At 42.7% G+C, this 22,315-nt stretch overlaps 1 protein-coding gene across 1 annotated transcript in view; it reads left to right on the forward strand.

Annotated features, from left to right (window-relative positions):
* Positions 1-22,315, forward strand: part of Syne2 (spectrin repeat containing nuclear envelope protein 2) — a 259,939-nt gene that overhangs the window by 64,973 nt on the left and 172,651 nt on the right. Inside the window, 14 exon segments of the mRNA XM_042682550.1 lie at positions 488-634; positions 2,538-2,699; positions 3,956-4,114; positions 4,898-5,071; positions 7,665-7,799; positions 10,708-10,866; positions 12,397-12,608; positions 12,725-12,800; positions 14,516-14,634; positions 15,146-15,272; positions 17,075-17,232; positions 18,003-18,147; positions 18,998-19,608; positions 21,705-21,884. Of these exon segments, the coding sequence (XP_042538484.1) occupies positions 488-634; positions 2,538-2,699; positions 3,956-4,114; positions 4,898-5,071; positions 7,665-7,799; positions 10,708-10,866; positions 12,397-12,608; positions 12,725-12,800; positions 14,516-14,634; positions 15,146-15,272; positions 17,075-17,232; positions 18,003-18,147; positions 18,998-19,608; positions 21,705-21,884 (2,564 nt within the window).

Below are 22,315 nucleotides of genomic sequence, written 5' to 3' on the forward strand. Positions count from 1 at the left end.
TGGCTCACGCCTGTAATCCTAGCTACTCAGCCACTCTGAAGAGCAGAACCAGCCCCGGCAGAAAAGTCCATGAGACTCTTATCTCCAGTTAACCAGTAAAAAGCTGCAAGTGGATGTGTAGCTCAAGTAAGTGCTAGAGTGCCAGCCTTGAGCAAAAAGCCAAGCAAGATTCTTGAGTTCAAGCCTCTGTACTGGCACCCAAAAAACCAGACAAATCCCCGAACAAAACATTTTACCTATTAGGTTTTAGGTTCCTAAAGAACATATATTTAGTGTCTCATAGAAAAATAGAGTAAATAAGTTTTAAAATTTATTCTTTTATCCAATATTCAAGAATTTACAATTTAGGTGTTTCATGAAAAATTTGCATATTTTACGGCAGTGCTGATAGATAAATTGTAAAAGTATTTTGTGAGTATATGATGTCTACAAGTGGAAATCTGAGTACTGAACTTCATGGAATTGTTTTTTGTTTTTTTTTAAATAGGAAATGAAGCAACCACTTCTGCAAAGACAAAAGCAGCCTATTGCTGATGATTCTGGAAATACTTCATCTAAAGAAGAAAAACCACCTGGTCATTTTTTAGCAGATACATCAGTTGAAGGTTCAGAAAATCATGACATGACTGTAAATGTAAGATGTTTCATTGTGTCTATGTCATTTGTATGGAGGAATAATTTAACAGCTAAAAAAACCACATTGTTGGAATGATGATGAATGTATAGTTTATTAGTAACAGTTATAATATCATTTCCTAAGGAAATTCTTAAGTGGTTTCCTTTATGACGGACTTGCTAGGATGAAGGGGCTGTGCTTAGCAACCCTGAGCTTTGCCAAGCAAGCATTCTGTCTCTTGAGCCATATCCCTACTTATTTTTTTCCCCTATTTTCATTTATCAGGCTCTCACATGTTTTGCCCTGAATTTGGCCTTAAACCATGATCCTCATTCCTATGACCTCCCTCATAGTTAGGATCGATCACAAGTGTGAGCCACCAAACCCAGTTTGTTATTTGTTGAGATGAGGGTCTTGCTAACATTTTTTGTGGACTGACCTTGAACTATGCTCTTCCTGATCTCTACCTCCCAAGTAGCTAGACTTACAGTATGAGCTCCTGTGTGTATTTTTTATTACACAGAGGGGTTGGAAGCAGACATGATTTCTGAGTTATGTGAGTCGAGTTAATCATTTCCTTGATGACTTCTCATTGGTGCTCAGAAATGGCCTACTGTTAAACTAGCCCTGAGCAATTTGTGTCTGACTGACTTTGTATAAAATGGGAGAGGGGGGAAAAAATGGAACTATCTTCCTTATTTAGTTGGACAATTTGGAAGACTATAGACTAACATGTAAGACTGGAAAAAGAACGAACAGCAGGTTAAAAATCAAACATGGATCAAATACCGCATATGATTTCAGAAGTGCACTTCTGCAGAATAGCAACTTGTGCATCTAAAGCCGTGGGTCGTTCGACTGGCTTGGCAAGGTGCCCTGTCGGAGTGTGGCATCTCCAGCTGAAAGGAGGCATGTAGGCTGGGGACATGGCATGTCCCTGCGTGGTGCAGCACTTGCCATGCTGAAGGAAGCCCTGTGTTCCATCCCCAGCACTACAGTAAAGCAGAACAAAACAGAAAAAAAAAGTTTGATGAGAGAAAATCTGGAAAGATCTGAATTTGTGCAATATACTTCAAAAGATAAATTCCCACCCCCCCTTTTTTTTGTTGGTCTTGGGGGCTTGAACTCAGGGCCTGGGTGCTGTTCCTGAGCGCTTTTGCTTAAGCCTAGCACTCTACCATTTGAGCCATACCGCCACTTCCAACTTTAAAAGATAATAGCATTAAAAATGTGATCCTCTTAAAATCAACTTTGAGAGATTGCGTTTATCATATAAAAACTAGTGTAGCACATAGTAACTATTAAAGTATTATTAATGGGAAAAGATTCAGTTGTTTTGAAATTTGTTTCTGAATCAGTCTTTTACTCTCTGTTTTTAATGTGCTGGCATTGGGGCTTGAACTCCGAGCTTAGGTGTTGTTTCTTCCTTTTTCGCTAGGGTCGGTGCTCTATCACTTGAGCCACACTCCACACACACGTACAGTACACATGTACACACATGCACAAATATGTCAACAGTCCTTGAATTTGTGAAGAGATGTGTGCTATTGTATAGTATTATGAACATTGTCCAGATTAAATCTTACGTTATTAAAGGGCAGTTATGTGCTACATAATGTTTTAGTCAATGATGGGCCCAATATACGACTGTGGCTGTACCACACACAGAGCCTTAGAGAAGTGGTGGATGGTGCTTTGTGATTTGTCTAAGTACTTTGTGATGCCCACATAGGGACAGTGTCACCTCATTAATAATGCATTATTTCTCAGAAGGCACCACAGCCATTCAATGAGGGATACCTGGCTAGGTGTTGAATTCGTGGCCTTTGATATCAAAGAGCTGAGTGTTTTTTAGAATGGAAGGTTATATTCTGTGTCTTAAGTGCTGACATTTTCTTAATGATAATTTTGAATGATGTAGGCTGTGGAAGAAAATGAAGAATGCACAGAACAATTAAAAATGGGGGAAGAGGTTGAACAACTCGTTGGACAGGTGGAAATCTGGGCGTCAGAAGCCAACTCCATTTTGAAGCTTCTGAGACTTCAGGATGGCATGGACGGCTCCAAGGAGGGGTCCTTACGGGTACGTGTGCAAAACATTTCATGCTTGAGGACTTACATATACACACATTTTAAAGTAAATGAAAAGTTTTAAAGTACTTATCAACCTACATTTGTTTTTCAATTGAGAGTTAAAAAATGGCATGGCTCTCCCCTCTCTCTCCTCTCCCTCCAGTACCCCTCTCTCCATCTCCTCCTACCCTTCCTTCCTCTCCCCCTCCCCTCCTCTCCGTTCCCCCTTTCTTTCCTCTCTCCTTTTTCCTCTCTTCATCTTTCCCTTCCATTTTCATCTTCTCTTCCTTCCAAAGTCCCTCTATACCCCCACAAAAGATGAATTATCCTGGCTCCTTTTTTATTTACACAGCACTATTTTTTATTTTATTATTATTATTTTTTTTGTCGGTCGTGGAGCTTGAACTCTGGGCCTGGGCGCTGTCCCTCAGCTCTTCAGCTCAAGGCTAGTGTTCTACCACTTGAGCCCAGCACCTCTTCCAGTTTTCTGGTGGTTTATTGGAGATGAGTCTCCCGGACTTTTCTGCCTGGGCTGGCTTTGAACCACAAACTTCAGATCTCAGCTTCCTAAGTAGCTAAGATTACAGGTGTGAGCCACTGGTGCTTGGCCATAGCACTATATTTTACATATACCTTTCTGGAATTTATTTTGAGTATATCACATAAAGCACAGCTTACTAAAATATTGTTCAATAGCTGATTTCTCTAATAACATTTATTGAATTTTCCTCTCCACTGAACAACTTCATTTGAAGATTTATTCCTATTCTCTCAATTTACTATCTTCCTATGCAACTTCTAGTTTTTATTTTATTGAAGCATGATCCATAAATGACACGATAATCAAAATGTAACTTTGTTAAAATCAGATTCCAAAATACGTTTTTTTTTTTTTGGGTCCGGTCGTGGGGCCTGAACTCTGGGCCTGGGCGCTGTCCCTCAGCTCTTCAGCTCAAGGCTAGTGCTCTACCACTTGAGCCACAGCACCACTTCTGGCTTTTTTCTTTTTTCTTATGTGGTGCTGAGGAATCGAACCCAGGGCCCCAGGCATGCAAGGCAAACGCTCTACCACTGAGCCACCTTCCCAGCCCCCAAAATATGTTTTTATTTATTTTTGTTTTTAAAGTAAATCTTCCACAATACAAAATTTGTCTCATTCTGGATTAATTACTATCACTTTATGGTTTCTTGATGGCATTGTTAAAGTTAATACATAGAATATAATCTGAATGTTTACTGTAATCTCTCTCCAATTTCTTCGATTAGCATCTTATTGCTAAAGGATCTATGTATGAAGAACTTCTGGCTAGAACCAAAGATACTTTACAAATGGATATTCAGAAAATTTCAAGTCAGGAGTCCCTCCAGTATCTTCTCACAGCTGAGCTTCAGGCAAAGATCCAAGAAGCTAATGAGAAAATCCAGGTCTGTCTTTAAAATTCCTTATTTACTGAATTTATTTTTAGCAACAAGTAACTAGTGAGTGAGAAAGTGGATTGGTGGCCTTGAAACTTGAAATGTTTTGTAAAGTATTACTTTATATTATTTTTTATTCCTTTATAACTTATCTCTTTATAATTATTTAAAATTTCTTTATAATTTCTATATAATTTATATTTGTGTGTGTGTGTCTGTCTGTCTGTCTATTGTGGGGCTTGAACACAGGACCTCTTACTCTTTTTTTTTTTGGTCTGTCATGGGGCTTGAACTCTGGGCTTGGGTGCTATCCCTGAGCTCTTCAGCTCAAGGCAAGTACTCTACCACTTGAGCCACAGTGCCACTACTGGTTTTCTGGTGGTTAATTGGAGATAAGAGTCTCATGAATTTTCCTGCCTGGGCTGGCTTTGAACCGTGAACCTCAGATATCAGCCTCCTGTGTAGCTAGGATTACAAGCATGAGCTACTGGCGCCTGGCTAGGCCCTCTCACTCTTGCTTGGGTATTTTGTTCATGACTTGTGTTCTACCTTGAGCCAAACCCCCACTTCCAGCTTTTTGCTAATTGGACATAAAAATTTCTGCCAGGGCTAGCTTTGAACTTCCATCCTCAGATCTCTGCCTCCTGACTAGTTAGGATTACAGGTGTGAGCCACCAGCATTCCAACTTCTCTATTGTCTCAAAGGAAATGCTGGTGAATCTATGAATTGACGGTGCAGTTGGATCACGTGTTAATTCACGTGTTAATTTGAGAAGTTTTTTGCCTTCACAGATCACTATGGTGGAACTTGAAGCACTGTTGACAAACTCAGCTAATGTGTCACCAGAACTGGATGTCAGCCTGCAAATGGAGGAGATGCAGAAGGAAATGGAGTCATGCATTTCCAGAGCTGAGCAATTACTTGGGCAAAAAGGGAGGCCTGGTGGGCTCGTTGCAAAATACAAGGTGAGCGACTTGTCAGCCATCAATAAAGACTGTAATTCTCATCCGCAGCCGAAGTCTCATCTTACCTGAAGTCCACTCTAATCATATACATCTCTTTCCCCTAACACTACTGAAAATACTCAACTGAATAATACTTTAATTGAATTTTACTGTGGAACCATGGATTGCACTTGATAGTATGTAAATAGCTCAGTTGAGAGTTAAGCAGAAATGTAATTTCTCCTCACACCTGTAATCCTACCTACTCAAGAGACTGATATCTGAGAGGATTGAGGTTTGAAGCCAACTGGGAAAGAAAAGTACCTGAGAGAGTGTGTGTGTGTGTGTGTGTGTGTGTGTGTGTGTGTACACTCATGCATATGTGACCTTAGTACTGGGGTTTGAATGCAGGGCTCATGTCCAAGCCTGGTGCTCTACCACTTGAGCCACACCTCCATTTCTGGCTTTTTGGTGGTTAATTGGAGAGCAGAGTCTTGCCTAGTCTTGCTTTGAACTGTGCATGATTTCAGCACCAGACTTGGATTTAGATGAGCATGAGACCTGGATTAGCCAGGATTATTGGCATGAGCTGCTAGTGCTTGGCTCTAGAGACTCACTGTTTTTAACATTGTGGGGCCTGCCTGTGAGGATTTGATGCAGGTGGAACTAACCATGGGCATACTTGGGGAGATCAGGGCACACAGGGTCTTGGTTTCATTCATTCCTTCAGCACTGAACACACTTATTTAATACTCTGGTGAGCTGGGCATTTGGAGGGAGAAGAAGATGCTGCCTACTCCTACTCTCCCATTCTTTGTATGGCGCTCTTACAGGCACCCATTTACATTCATGTTCTGGTTTTCATCTCTCTAAAGCTAGCAACTCTCTCTCCCTCCCTATCTCCCCTCTCCTCCTCTCCCTCTTTCCCCTCTCACTCCTCCTTCTCCTCTCCTTTCTCCCTTCACTCTCCCCTCTCCTTCCCTCCTTCCCCTCTTCTCCTTTTCTTCCTCTCCCCTCCTCTCCTCTCCGCTCCCCTCCCCTCTCTGTCTTTCCCTCTCTCCCTCTATTCCCCCTCTACTCTCCTCTCTTCCTCCACCCTCTCCTCCTCCTCTCCTCTCCCTTCTTTCCCCTCTTCTCCCTTCTCCTCTCTGTCTCTGCCTCTACCTCTACCTCCTTCCTTCTTTCTTTCTATTGCCCCTCCATCCTGTATGGAGGCTTGAACTCAGAGCTTGAATCCTGTCCCTTTGCTATTTCACTCATGTAGTGCTCTACCATTGGACTCTAGCAGTTAGTGAAGTGCATACATTTTTTTACATCAGAAGCAAGAAGTGTGTTCTGCCAGGCCCTGCCTCACCAGCCCCGGAACCTGGCAAGAGCACAAGCTATGGGAGCTAGCTCTCTACTAGCATTTAGGGGTTTGGGGATTTCCCAGGTTACAAATCTAGTAATTTTCAAAGAAACTTTGGGGCTGGGAATGTAGCTTACTGGTAGAGTGCTTGCCTAGCATGCATGAAATCCTGTTCAATTCCTCAGTAGCATATACACAGAAAAATCAGAAGTGGCACTGTGGCTCAAGTGATAGAGTGCTAACCTTGAGCAAAAGAAGCTCAGGAACAGTGCCCAGGCACTGAGTTCAGGCCCCAGGACTTCCAAAAACAAAAACTTTGGGAAGGGTGCTGGGGCTCAGCATTGTCCCATATCTGCAAGAGTTGCTTCTGATAGTAGTGAATAAATAATCAATTACTTTCCATCCTGCTTCTCCACCAGAATTTCTTCTGTCTTGTTTCTCTTTTCATAGATTTCAACCTGTTTTTTGTCTATCACTTGCTATTTTACTCAGGCCAGATTTCTGTTACCATAGCAGGCCAGGTAAGAAGCAGATGCATTTTTGTCCAGGACATCCCCATCTCTGCCTACTTCAGGGCCAGACTGACCAGGACTGGCTGTATGGTCAGTCCTGGGAAATGGGTAACATGGTAAGGTTACATCTTTGCCACATAACAGTGCTTATTCATCCTATGGAATAGTTGCCATGGAAATCCTACTGTAAGTTTGTGTAGTTTCAGAGCTCATCTTTACACCTGCTTGGGTCTGCTTCATGTTGTATTGCTTATATGTTTGGTTGCTCAGTATTTTAAAACTTTAAAAGTAGCCTTTTTATAGGCTTTGGACAAGAAAGCCTTTGAATTATTTACAAATGAAGTAACAGATCAACTGGGATATCAGGAAACTATCACAAATATAACTGTTTGGGGACAATATTCTTTTCAGAAGAATTAAAGAGGTACAAAGGGACTTTTGAATAATAAATATTCTTCTTCCTATTGGGTTTTCTGTATTGCTCATGCTGACCTCAAACTTGCCATTCTCCCTCCTCAGTCTCCCAAGTGCTGAAATTATAGGCATATGCCACCACATTCATCTCAAATTGTTTTCAAAAGAATTCAAGAGACACAAAAGGGATAATAACCTCGCTGTACAAAGAGATGTCTCTTATAAACCTTCATCATCAGAGAGTCCCTTTGGTTCTCTCTGCTTAGAGGCATAGCAAGTTGGTTTTGAAGATTTTAATTAGGTTTTCACATTCTGTGTGCTTTTTTAATTTTTCCCTCAGGAAGCACTGCAAATCTTTAATACAAACAGTCTGGCCAAATACTTGAAAGCTATTGAAGCACTCAAACCCAATGCCCCTGAGGATGTGAAGATGTCCCTGGAGGAGAAGAGTAGAGACGCCTGTGCCAAATGGCAGGTGAGAACAAATGTGTGCATCTGGCTCACACCCCTGGCCCTGGCCAGGGCCCTTCTGTCCCCCCCTGGGGTTCCCTCAGCTACTCTACATTCCATCTGGACTGAGTACTGCAGTGACTGGTGTCTGTGTGCCTTCAGCCAGTGATGATACAGATCAGAGACGAGGGGGCCACTGGAGGGGAAATGCCCTCACAGGCATTGTCTCTGGCTGCAGCGGTGTTTCTAGGCCTTCTGGCTCCCACTTCTCCTCGGCTCCTGAGGCCTTCAGCCTGGGTGACAGCATCTGTCTGTGAGTGCTAGTCTGGATTGCTCCACCTTTTCCCTTTCCAGGACATTTGCTTGTCTATGCTTTCAGCTCTGCTGCAATTGGTTCATCGTGTTTAATATTCTGAGGCTTAAAAACATATAGAGCATGCTGGGCACTGGTGGCACATGCCTGTAATCCTAGCTACAAGAGGCTGAGATGGGAGGAGAGTAGTTCAAAGCCAGTCTGGGCAGGAAAGTCCGTGGGACACTTTTTTTTCGGGTTGGGGGTGGGGGTGGAGAAGTGGGTTGTAGGGCTTGAACTTTGGGCCTGGGCTCTGTCCCTCAGCTCTTCAGCTCAAGGTGAGCACTCTACCACTTGAACCACAGTGCCATTTGTGGTTTTCTTTTTTTTTTTGGTCGGTCGTGGGGCTTGAACTCTGGGCCTGGGCGCTGTCCCTCAGCTCTTCAGCTCAAGGCGAGCGCTCTAACACTTGAGCTACAGCGCCACTTCCGGTTTTCTGGCGGTTTATTGGAGATAGGAGTCTCACGGTCTCTCCTGCCTGGGCTGGCTTTGAACCTCGATCCTCAGATCTCAGCCTCCTGAGTAGCTAGGATTACAGGCATGAGCCACCAGCAACCGGCCCAGTTGTGGTTTTCTGAGTGGTTTATTAGAGATAAGAGTCTCTTGAACTTTCCTGCCCAGGCTGGCTTTGAACCACATCCTCAGATCTCAGCCTCCTGAGTAGCTAGGATTATAGGCGTGAGCCACTGATGCCCAGCCTTTGAGATTCTTATCTCCAATTAACCACCAGAAAAGCAGAAGTGGAGCTGTGTGTTAAGTGGTAGAGTTGCTAGACTTGAGCAAAAGAGGTCCAAGACAGCAATCAGGCTATAAGTTCAAGCCCCATGACTAACAACAGCAAAAAAGAAAACCACATAAAGCATTTTCTGGTTTCCTGGTTAGCTCCTGACATGTTTCTATACAGCAGTTTTTTTGTTTGTTTGTTTTTGTTGTTATTTTATTTTTGTTTTTTTTGGGGTCCTGTTGTGGGGCCTGAACTCTGGGCCTGGGCGCTGTCCCTCAGCTCTTCAGCTCAAAGCTAGTGCTCTACCACTTGAGCCACAGTGCCACTTCCGGCTTTTTTCTTTTTGCTTATGTGGTACTGAGGAATTGAACCCAGGGCCTCATGGATGCAAGGCAAGAGCTCTACCACTGGGCCACCTTCCCAGCCAGCGTTTCATAGTGGAGTAGGTACCGGGTTTTGGGGACAAACAAATCTGGATTTAGCATGTGACTCTGATCAGGCCACTTAAGTTTTAAGAACTTCACTGATTACAATGGAAAGGACTCAAATTTTGTCAGGTCGTTGAAATAATTTTCATAAATCATCTATTACAGAGATGAGCACAATAAATGTTAACTAATATTGTAAATGTATGCATATATATTTAATCTCTACAACCCTGTTTTTGGGTTCTACACATGTGGATTCAGCCAAGCACAGAGCCAGACTATTCAAGTAGGAAAATGGTATCCGATTGATCTGGAAGCATTGTACCTATAATTGATATGGTTAATTGAAACCTCTTTATATAATTACTTAACACTTGTTAGAAGGGTCTGGTTTTAACTTTTTTTTTTGGTCTGTTGTGGGGCTTAAACTTAAAGGCCTGGGTGCTGTCACTGAGCCTCTTTGTGCTCAAGGCTAGTGCTCTACCACTGGGAGCCACAACTCCACTTCTGTTTTTTTGTTTTTGTTTTCCTATTTTCTGTTTTATTGCATTATAAAAATAATGCATTTATTTGGCATAGTAATCTAGGCTTCAAGATGAAATAAAAGTTCTGAGGTATAATGGTAAATTTTTTTTAAATGTGAAATATATCCTAACCAATACATACTAGCATCCTTATTAGGCCAGTCACCACCACTTCTGGTTTTTGAGTGGTTAATTGGAGATGAGAGTCTCAGGGGGTCTTTTCTGCCCAGGCTGGCTTTGAACAGAAATCTCCAGATCTCAGCCTCTAGGCATGAGCCACCGGTCCCTGTCTTAACACATTTTTAAAAAAGACACATGGGTACTCACATTATTGTTTATCACCCACTGTTACAAAATAGTTCATGGGCTGGGAATGTGGCGTAGCGGTAGAGTGCTTGCCTAGCATGCATGAAACCCTAGGTTTGATTCCTCAGTACCACATAAATGGAAAAAGCCAAAAGTGGTGTGTGGCTCAAATGATAGTGCTAGCCTTGAACACAGAGAGGCTCAGGACAGAGCCCAGGCCCTGAGTTCAAGCTCCAGGACTGGCATTAATTAATTAATTAACTATTAAGTTAATTAATTTAAAAAGATATGGATGCTCACAATACTGTTTAAACTTTTTTTCTGGGTCCGGTCGTGGGGCCTGAACTCTGGGCCTGGGCGCTGTCCCTCAGCTCTTCAGCTCAAGGCTAGTACTTTACCACTTGAGCCACAGCGCCACTTCTGGCATTTTTCTTTTTGCTTATGTGGTGCTGAGGAATTGAACCCAGGGCCTCATGCATACAAGGCAAGCGCTCTACCACTGAGCCGCTTTCCCAGCTTCAAACTTTCTTTTTTTGTTACTATAAATATATTGATGGCAAGTACAGTTTATTGTTTCTGTAATTGATTTTTTTTTACAGTCTCTTCATCATGAGATTTCTTTGTATATTCAGCAACTAAGAATAGATATTGAAAAAGGAAAGCTTAATGACAACATTGCAAAACTTGAAAAGCAAATAAATAAAGAAAAGAAACTTATTCGTAGACGGAGGGTCAAGGGTCTCATCCAGCAACATGAGGTAAAAAAAAAAGTCTGTGTCCTCCACAATTTTGTCATTACTTTTTACCTTTATCTTAAATTGTTGTGTGTATCTCTAGCCTAAGATTAGGTCTAATTTCAAAATTGCTTTAAGCCCTCCCATCCCTAACGATTGTCACTAAGATGGTTTAGTTGTAATTAGTATCTTCTTAGTTTTTCAATAGTGAAGAAAGTGATTAAGTTAATAGTTCATGATGTCATGATTCCTACCCCAGAGCTGGGGCTTGAACCCAGAGCCTTTCCCATGCTAAGCAAGGCCTCTGCCCCATGGCTTTGCTCCCAGCCCTTGATATATCTCAGTGACCTCTGTCCTGATATCTGCTCACTCTGCTGTCAGCCATGGTGGAATTTAGATGTTTTCAATCAGGGCCCATGTCCTTGGCAGCATAGCTTTTGTAAGGCTGAGTGCGTCAGGATAGAAAGCAATTTGGGGTCTAGTGATCTTTTTTGGACTCTATCCTGTCTGATTGCTTTTATGTATTTGATAAAACAGGTCCTCTTTTCTTGTCTCTTGCACTATCTGCGGTTGTGGCTTTCCGTCTTATATAGATAAATGTTTTATATGTGTGTGTGTGTGTGTGTGTTATACATACCACACATGCACATGTGTGTGTGCACACACACAAATTGCTGGTCGTGGGACCTGAGCTTTGGGCCTGGGCACCATCCCTCAGCTTTTCAGCTCAAGGCTAGTGCTCTACCACTTGAGCCACAGTGCCACTTTCAGCTTTTTCTGCTTATGTGGTGCTGAGGAATTGAACCCAGGGCCTCATGCACGCAAGGCAAGCGCTCTACCACTGAGCCACCTTCCTAGCCCCGAATCCCCCTTTTTGTAGTCTTCAAAACTGTCCCCATATCATCTGTTATCTTAATGTTTGTGTTTTCTTGTGGGGTGAGGAATGTGTCTGTCTCCATTGTGGCGGTGCTTAGTTCTTGCTTGTGGCTCCTCCATAGGGGTCTTTACCTCCAGTGGAATCTTTCCCATGAGAGGGTCAGGGACATGCATTCACTGTGTCTGAAGCTCACCCTGTCATCTCTCTCACTAACTGCTTCCTCATCTGTTGTACATCACGGTATGAGAGACATGGCTCCTCCTTTCTTCTCACTGGGCCTTAATGGAGATTATATCCAGCCTTAATGCCAGATTATATCTAGTCCCCTCCAGAATATCTACTTTCTGATCCTCCCATGTCTACAACATTTTCTACCATCAAAGTTGTCCTTTTGAACCACAGATATGTGTGGTATGCACATGCTGGTACTGAGCCTTGAATTCAAGACCTTGCAATTTTTTTTTTTTTTTTTGCCAGTCCTGGGGCTTGAACTCAGGGCCTGGGCACTGTCCCTGAGCTTCTTCTGTTCCAGGCTAGCACTCTACCACTTGAGCCACAGCACCACTTCCAGCCTTTTCTCTGTGTGGTACTGAGGAATAGAACCTGGGGCTTCATCCATGCTAGGCAAGCACTCAACCACTAGGCCACATTCCCAGCTCTTCAACTTACTCTTTTAGGCCTACTTTTCTGAGGAGAGTCTCCAGAGCCAGCTCCATCACCACATGGCTATGCTGAGGGCCTTGTACAAGGAGCTTACTCCACAGCAGGAACAACCAGAGGTGGAGACAGCACTCGAAGCTTATGAACAGAAAATAGACCGGCTTCTGCTCTGTGCTTCTGAGATCCACAAGACATTGCAGTCCTTATCTGGTAGCACATTGGAAAGGCCGTGAGTACTTCCCAGGATTCGCCACCCATAATAAATCAGCACTAGGTAGCATTCATGTTCTTCTGGGTTCCATGTTTCCCACTGTATTTTAATATGCAGTCTCTATTTGTTCCTAGGGGGACCGTGACCCCAACGGACAGTATCACTAGTGAGGCGCCATTTGAAGAAGAGCAGCAGCCGTCAACTGAAAAGGTGTAAAATATGGATAAGGTGTTTCAGAAGCAAACTCAAGCCTGGTTTTGGTAGCTCATGCCTGTAATCCTAGCTACTCAAGAGGCTGAGATCTGAAGATCACAGTTCAAAGCCAGCCCAGGCAGGAAAGTCAATGAGATGTTCATCTCCAACTAACCCCCTGAAAAGCTGAATGTGGAGTTGTAACTCAAGTGGTAGAATGCTAAGTGACAACACCCAGACCCTGAGTTCAAGTCCTAGTACCAGCAAAAAAAAAAGAAGAAAAAGTAGATTCAGTGTAAAAGCCAAGCAGGAATGGAGATGAGGATGTAGACAAGTGTAGATCTGTGAGGATGTGGACAAAGAACACATTATGAAGACTACTTGTTTGTGTTCTTTACAGGCTGAGCTTGGTCTGCACAGACACCTCCTGTCCATTAGGGCAGAGCTAATTCCTCATCCTTGGTCCACTCATAGCCATGTTCGAACATTCTGAATTCTTAACATTAGGTCAGTTAGTATTTACTATAAGACCATATATTCCAACCTGCCAGGCAGAACCTCTAGGGGGAGAATAAGAAGCCTTTGTTTTAGCTGGGTGCCAGTGGCTCATGCCTATAATCCTAGCTACTCAGGAGGCTGAGATCTGAGGATCACTGTTCAAAGCCAGCCAGGGCAGGAAAGTCCATGAAACTCTTATCTCCAATAAACTGACCAGAAAAAGCTTTGGAAGTGGCACTGTGGTTCAAATGGTAAGAGCTAGGGGGAGCACAAAGAGTCTCAGGGACTGCACCCAGACCCTGAGTTAAAGCCGCAGGCCCAGCAAAAAATCCAAACCAAACAACAACCACAACAACAAAACCCCTTTGTAGATGTTTGTTTCTCCATGATAGATTTCTATCTATGTGTTTTAGGGGACAGAAACTGAATGCAGGGTGTGTTGCTTGTGAGGTAGGCTCTGTGTCACTTGAGCCACATCCCTGGTCCCCGGTCTACTTTTGATTGTGACCATGATGTCTTAAATAGGAACTCCATTTGGAGGCTGATGGTGTTCCCCATTTTTTAGTGTCAGTCCTTGGTCTTGAGCTCAGGGCCTGGGCACTATCCCTCATTTTTTTTGCTCAAGACTAGTGCTCTACCACTTGAGCCACAGCCCTACTTCTGGCTTTTTGGTAGTTAGTTGAAGAGCAAAGTCTCATGAACTCTCCTATCTAGTTTGCCTTTGGACTTTAATCTTCAGACCTTAGCCTCTTGAGTAGTTGTAATTACAGGTGTGAGCCACTAGTGCCCCAGCTTAGTAGTTTTGTTTGTTTCTAATTAGAAGGTGACACTCAGTTTAAGTCTATTCTGTCCTGTGGTCTCTGAACTAAGAAATCTCAGAGAAATTGTATCATCTCCTTGTTTGGGATGTTAAGAATCAGAGATACATCTTTCAGTATAAAGTATATAGCTTTTACAATTTGTTAAAGATACTATGTTTAGCTAGGCACCAGTAGTTCACAACTATAATCCTAGATAAACAGGAAGTGAAGATACAGAGGATCACAGTTTAAAAAAAAAAAAAGTCCATGAGACTCTGATTCCAAAATAATCAGCGAAAGCTGGGCTGGAAGCCTGGCTCAAGTGACAGAGTGACAGTTGAACAAGCAAGTGAAATGAGCAAAAGTCCTGAGTTCAGTTCCCACCATCAGAAGAAAAAAAAGGTATTAAATTTACCATTTTGTATATTTGCTTAGGAAATGGAAGCCATTCAGAATTTCAGCCTGGCATCAGAGATACAGCTTCAACAAGAAGCCAGCTCCATGGAGCAGCATGACAAAGATCACGATGTCTCTATGGGTAACTTACAAGAGAGGTAAATGGATTCTTACTAAACAACTGGGGGACGAGGGGGGTGTTGGCAGTGGTTTGCGAGGGGCGTGGAGAAAAACAGCCACTAAAAATCTTCCATCAGTGAGAACCCGTTACACCTTTTTTTTTTTTTTTTTGTCTGTCGTGGGGCGTGAACTCTGGACCTGCCTCAGCTTTTCAGCTCTACCACTTGAGCCACAGCTCCACTTCCAGTTTTCTGAGTGTATTATTGGAGATAAGAGTTTCAAGGACTTTCCTGCTTGGGCTGGCTTTGAACTGTGTTCCTCAGATCTCAGCCTCCTGAATAGCTAGGTTTACAGGGCATAAGCCACCTGCGCACAGCTAACCTGTTACACTTTAAAAACAGTTTTATTCTCTCATCATATTTTTTTTGCATGTGGCCCTGTGAATTAACCAGAATTTTTCCAGGATTTCCTCATGTGCACTACTACACATGTATCTTCTATTGTTTTTTTTTTTTAAATTAAGGGATGTTGCATTTAATTCTTTCTCAGGTATGATACACAAAAGGAAAACCTTGAAGTGCATCTGCAAAATGCTGAACTCAGGATTTCTTCTGAACTTCCCGCTGAAGAGAGAGGGAGCAGTGGCTGTCTTCAGAGGAAACTGAGTGAGCTGCAGGTGAGCCCCAGGTTGTCTCTCTGATTAGAAAATAATTTTGCCATGTTTGTGGACATCACACACACAAGATGGTTTCCAGGAATTCTTTTCCTTCGATTGCATCTCTCTCCCTCCCCCTCCTTCTCCCTCTTCTTCTTTTCTTCTTCCTCCTTCTCTTCCTTCTCCTCCTCCTCCTCTTCCTCCTCCTGCTCCTCTCCTTTTTGTCTTTTCTTTTTCATCCTTTTTTTCCTCTTTCTCCTCCTCTTCTTCTCTTTCTCCCCATTCTCTTCCTCCTTCATAGTGCTGGAGCTTGAACTTAGGCACTCAGGAACTCAGCACTTGCAAACAGATGCTCTACTGTTGAGCAATGCCTCCAACCTGGATTTCATTTTTTCCCAGTCCCGGGGCTTGAACTCAGGGCCCGGGCACTGTCTCTGAGCTTCTTTTTCTCAAGGCTAGCACTTGAACCACAGTACCACTTCCAACTTTTTCTGTTTCTATGGTAGTGGGGAATTGAATCCAGGGCTTCATGCATGCTAGGCAAGCACTCTACCACTAGGTCTGGATTCCATTTCTACTGGACATCCCAGTCTGGATATAATTTCTAATGGATATCCTATTTGTGATTTTATTTTTGGCAGTGGTTGGGCTTGAACTCTGGACCTGGGCACTTGGTGATTTGTTTTCAAGTACCAAACCCAAGAAAGAGATTTTTGGTTCAGGATTCTAATTTATTGCATGATCAACCTCTGCTACTTCACATATTGTGGCTTATAGTTTTTGATTGTGCTGTGAACTTCAAATGAACTGATCAGAGACAATGTATTTGAAGGCATTTCAACATGATCCTGGGTTGCTCCCAAATTAATGAACTAGTTTACTGTGTGTGGTAGCAAATAGTCAGTGATCGAAAGATGACTGAGGGTCTGAGGATTCAGTCCAGGTGGGAAGTCTGCGAGACTCTTATCTCCAGGTAACTACTAAAAACTTGAAAGAGCAGCTGTGGTTCAAGTGGCAGAGCTTGCCTTGAGCAGAAAAAGCTGGCAGACAGTGTCCAGGTCCTGACTTCAAGACCTGTAGTGAGTTCTCTCTCTCTCTCTCTCTCTCTCTCTCTCTCTCTCTCTCTCTCTCTCTCTCTCTCTCTCTCTCTCTCTCTCTCTCACACACACACACACACACACACACACACACACACACACACACACACACACACACACACACACACACACACACACACACACACACACACACACACACACACACACACACACACACACACACACACACACACACACACACACACACACACACACACACACACACAGCTTGCCTTGAGCAGAAAAAGCTGGCAGACAGTGTCCAGGTCCTGACTTCAAGACCTGTAGTGAGCTCTTTCTCTCTCATGTTTCTCTCTCTCTCTCTCTCTGTCTCTCTCTCTCTCTCTCTCACACACACACACACATACACACACACAGTTGTGGGGCTTGAACTCAAGGCCTGGACTCTGTCCCTGAGCTCTTTAGCTCAAGGATAGTGCTCTACCAGTTTGAGCCACAGCATCACTTCTAGTTTTCTGGTGGAGATAAGAGTCTCACAGACTTTTCTGCCCAGGTTGGCTTTGAACTTTGATTCTCAGATTTCAGCCTCTTGAGTAGGGGATTACAGGTGTGAACCACTGGCACCTGGTGATATATTTTAAATATATATTTTCATGTGAAAATATGAGTTTGTTCCCATTGTTGGTGATTGTCTTGGTTTGTAAGAAAAGAAATAATGTACCTTTGACCCAGTAGTTCATAGATGCATTTATATGTTTCCTCTAGGTCTTGAAAATGGAAATGGATGCTCAGTGGAAAGAGTTTGAAGTCACTTCTCTGAAGTTAGAAATTGAAGTGAGTGATGAAGAGAAGGCTGACATAGTAAAGGCCAGAGACAGATTAAAGGAAAAAGCAAACGCACTTCAGACGCCTCTTCATACCAGGTATATTTCTGAGATTTATTAATCGTGACATGAATAAACCTGCTAGAACTTCAGAGGTAATTTTTAAACTGTTACTACCCTAAGTTATTTAGTCATTGCAGCTATAAAAGAGGTTATTATTGTTAGTCAGTTTTTTGTCTCTAACAAAAATACCTGAGATAAGTGAACATAATAAAGGAGATTTATTTTTGGCTCTCAGTTTGAGAGGTTTGGTCCCTGGTTCCTTGGCCTTGTTATTTGGGGGTCATGCACATTATCTCATGACAGGAGGAGGCCTGGTGACTGGCAGGTGAATAGACATCTAGGGGCTGGGCTTCCCATTATCCCCTCAAAGTTATGCTCCCAATGACCTAAATTCCTTAGTTTTTGCTAGTCCTGGGGCTTGAACTCTGACCTAGGTACTGTCACTGAGCTTCTTTTGCTCAAGGCTAGCACTCTACCACTTGATCTTCAATGCCATTTCTGGCTTTTTCTGAGTAGTTAATTGGAGATAAGAGTCTCATAAACTTTGCTGCCCTGACTGGCTTCAAACCGCGATCCTCAGATCTCAGCTTCTTGAACAGCTAGGATTACAGGCGTGAGCCACTGGTGCCTGGCTGTGCTAACATTTTATTTTTAGTTTGGGTCTCGTAATTGCTGGGAAAACCAGTCTTTTGGCATTTTAGATCATACCTATCATAATAGACATTTTTCTCGAGTAACCATTTCCTGATCTTGTTTAATTGTAAGTTATCTTCTGCTCTTTCCTTCATGGATGGCTTCTCACCCAGAATTGAGTCTTTAGAGATGGCGCTGCAGTTTGTACTCCCATTGGAAGAGACATTCAAGCTGTGCAACTTGGAGCTGGCTGGGTTTGCAGTGACTGTAAATGAGTTTCTTCTTACTGATGCTGACGGCCTCTATCAATCCATGAAGGTAAGTAATTTTTCACAGTGTTATAGAATTACCAATTCCTCAGAGATTTACAATGCTTATGGGGTTATTGTTTTTTTTTTTTTTTATCATATAGACTATAAGCTATGGTAGAAAAGTCAATTATTTAGACTTAACTCATTTCTCAGTTTTCCAGTTCTTTGTAAGTTTGGAGATAAGTATCAAGGAATAATAATGGGATATTTTCATTGCCTTGACACTGAAGTCTTCTTGAGTAAATACCTTCTTCAGGTATTGAACATCATATTAGATTCATAAGCTTAAATAGAATATTCTACAGTTTGTTTCAGATCCTTTTTGTGTGTGTGTGCCAGTGCTGGGGCTTGAACTCAGGGTTTCATGCTTTTACCTGGCTTTTTTGGTCAAAGTTGTTTCTTTACCACTTGAGACAAACATCTCCTTCCAACATTTTGCTCGTTAATTGGAGATTAGAGTGTCTGCCCAGTCTGGCTTTGAATTGCAATCCTCAGATCTCAGCCTTCTGACTAGCTAGGATTATAAGTATGAACCATCACCTCTTGGACAGATCTGGTCTTAAGTAAAAAATATTTTTCATATTATAAAATAGATCTTGCCACTGTCTCTAATTATTTCCTTGGCATTATATTTCTTTAGAGGACGGACCATCAAGAAGGGTATCAGATAATGAAATGGTCCAGACATCTGTTCATTTATAATAGAATGCTTACTTATGTTGAAATTGTCAGTTTGGGTTAAACTCAGGAGCATTTTTGTAGATGAATTCTAGTCATGTGGTGGGGATTTGTTTCCAGCATGCAAGTTTCTTTCTTCTGCCTCTGTCTTTTCAGCTTAATTTTTTTTTAAATTGTAGGATATCCAAGATTCTATTGCCTCACGCATCAAAATGTTTACCAAATTAGAAGAGCCAGACAACTTATTTTTAAAGCTGTTACACCCACTGGATCTGCATGAAATACAGGATATTATTCTGCAATGTAAAACACAACTGGAGACAGTGACCCATAAAGTCCAGATCCAACAAGATGCCTTGAAAGCTCTGGAAGACTTTTTATCTTCTCTAAGAACACTGGAGCTCTCTGTTGAACCTGTTACAGATCTTTCTGCCTCAGAGATAGAAGCAGTCCCCCAGAAGACTTGGACAGTACAAAATATACAGAGTGAAATTCATCCCATGAAAGAGGAGGCCAGGCTTTTGGACGACCGCTTGAAGATGCTTCATATAAATATGTCAGAGGCTGATGGAGACGAACATATCTCATGTGAGAAACTTCTTGATGTGCTGTCTGTAAAGTTATTAGAGGCACATGGCCACAGTGAACAGGAGGAACTTCCTGAGGAGAGCAAATTGTTAGCAGCTTGTGCTTCCAGAAATGATGAGCTCTTTAAGAATATTCAAGATGTGCAGAGTCAGATTGGTAAAATTGGCCTAAAGGATGCTACTGTTCCTGCTGTCAAGCTTCGGTAAGAAGAGATACTTTCCCAGCCAGAAGAACCTTCATATTTTCCTTTCTTTCTATTGCTATTTTATCTGATATTCTCTATTTGCTATTCCTAATCTGTTTTTTTTTTTTTTTTCCTGGTCGGTCCTGGGGCTTGAACTCTGGGCTTGGGCGCTGTCCCTGCGCTTTTCAGCTCAAGGCGAGCACTCTACCGCTTGAGCCACAGCACCACTTCTGGTTTTCTAGTGGTTTATTGGAGATAAGAGTCTCACAGACTTTCCTGCCCAGGCTGGCTTTGAACTGAGATCCTCAAATCTCAGCCTCCTGTGTTGGATTACAGGTGTGAGCCACCGGCGCCTGGCTTCTTCTTTTTCTTCTTCTTCTTTTTCTTTTTTTGATTGGGTCATAGGGCTTGAACTCAGGACCTGGGAGCTGTCCCTGAGCTCTTTTGCTCAAAGTTAGTGCTCTACCACCTTGAGCCACAGCTCTACTTTCGGTTTTCTGATCATCAGTTGGGGATAAGAATCTCAGTCATTTCTGCCTGGGATGGCTTTGAACTCAGATCCTCAGATCTCAGCCTCCTGAATAGCTAAGATTACAGGCATGAGCCACCAGCACCTGGCTAAATTTCCTTTTTTACTGCAATGATACCTCTACAAAAATGTTCCCTATTTTTTTTTTTTTTTCTTTTCTCAAGAAAAGTGTGTCTTCTCCCTGATCTGCATTACTTCAAAGTTCCCTGTGCTCCTCTGTGTTGATGTGGAGTTATCATAGGGACAGAAACCTGGCAGGCCCCCCCACATTTGATATTAAAGGAACAAGTGGAGGCAGATCCCTGACCCCATCTTGTCCTCATCTTGTACTTCCTTAGTGATTTGGTGTCCTCCTTTCCAACAGTATTACAGAGGGAAGGGGCAGGAAGCTAGATCCAAGAGGCAAGCTAAAATGGGTGGTGTCTAGAAACTTAGAATTGCCAGCCCTAGCCTTAATCTAGCTGTTTAAGCAGCTGAGATCTGAGGATTGCGGTTCAAAGCCAGCCTGGGCAGGAAAGTCTATTAATCTCCAATTAATACCAGAAAACCGGAAGTGGTGCTGTGGCTCAAAGTGGTAAAGCACTAGCTTTGAGCACCCGGGCTGTAAATTCAATCCCCATAACCAACAACAACAGAAAATAAAAAAGGAATTGGCAGCCTTCTCTGTCTCGGATACTGTTTTTGTTTCTGGCTGTTTTTTTTTTTTTTTTTTTTGAGGTAGTAGACTTTGAACCTTGGATTTCACACCTGCTAGGCAGGTACTCTGCCACTTCAGCCCTGTCCTCATTCTTTTTGCTTTTTTTAAAGTTTGTTTTTCAGACAAGGACTTTGCTTTTGCCTGGGTGAGCCTCCGCTTGCAATTCTCTTTCCTCTGCCTCTAGAGTAGCTGCGATAATAGGTGTGCACCATGTTTTCTCCTCACCATACCATGCTTTCTTTGCCACACACATTCACACAGTTGCTCTCTATTTTCCCCTTGCATGCCTGTGAACCTTTTACAAATACGTTCTGTGTATGGTTTTGTATTTAGTAGTGAGCATGGTGGCTCACTACTGTAATTCTCACTACTTGGAGCTAGAGATTGGTGGATCATGATTTGAGACTAGCTCTGGCAGTAAAGTTCCACAAGATTCCATCTCAACCAATGGATGGGCTCAGAGGCCATTACATTCATTCCCATATCATTCCAGCTGTGGGAGAAAGCAGTTTTAGAGCTCAAGTGATAGAGTATCTGCCGGGCAAGCATGAGGCCCTGAGTTCAAACCTTAGTACTACCAGTATATGTCATCTATCTATATCTGTATATATACACACACACACATATATATGTTTTATATGATATAATGAGAATAAAAATAAATAAATCATCCCCTTTCCCAAAGAAAAACCCAAACCCCAAACCCAAAAAGCAAATTAGCATTCTAGAAATGTATAGAGCCTCCCCACTTCTGTATTAGGAATGGGCATTTTAGACCTTACCTCATGAGGTCAAAGTAAAACTAGTATATTCCCCCAAATTCCTGTATTTATGTCAAACCAAATGGTTTCACAATGTGCTAATAAACGTTTCTTACCCACAATCAAGGAAAAAGTCATTACTCAGACTGGACGAGGAGCTAGAGGGATATGAGGAAGAGAAGAAAATGCTACAAGAAATGGCTAACTCTCTCCCACAATTCCAAGATGGCCGAGAGAAATCTCTGAATCAGAAGTGCCATAGTACAGTGCTGCTGTGGGAGAGCACCAAGGCTTCTGTCACAGAATGGTAAGGGCAGTAACTCCCTTCAGAAACAGAATAGGTGTCTATATACCATGACTATTTTGAAAAGGTTTGTGGGAAACACAGCACTGGACCTGTCTTGAGGGGCAAACGTGAGTAACATTTTCCACACTGGAACGCACAGAGCCCCTGTGTGGGAGGGGGATACAGGAGTGGGTACATGGTGTGAAGCTCAGGGCAGCCCCCCTTCCCTTCATTTCTACATGGCCTGTGTGCTCTGGGACGTCTGGGTGTCTCAACCTCTCCCTGGACTTCCCATGAGAGGACCCTCCCCATCCTCTCTTAGGATCTTAGCTGATACACTTCCTGTGTTCCACAGGAACCTGAGAAGACAGACAATGAGACAAAGCCTGCCTCTGGCTTTCATCTACTTTATTTTACCATCTACAAAGGGCCTAATCTAGAATTAGTAAACA

This window comes from Dipodomys spectabilis, unplaced genomic scaffold (assembly GCF_019054845.1).
Source record: "Dipodomys spectabilis isolate Male_0828 unplaced genomic scaffold, ASM1905484v1 ptg000073l, whole genome shotgun sequence".
Classification (NCBI taxonomy): Eukaryota; Metazoa; Chordata; class Mammalia; order Rodentia; family Heteromyidae; genus Dipodomys; species Dipodomys spectabilis.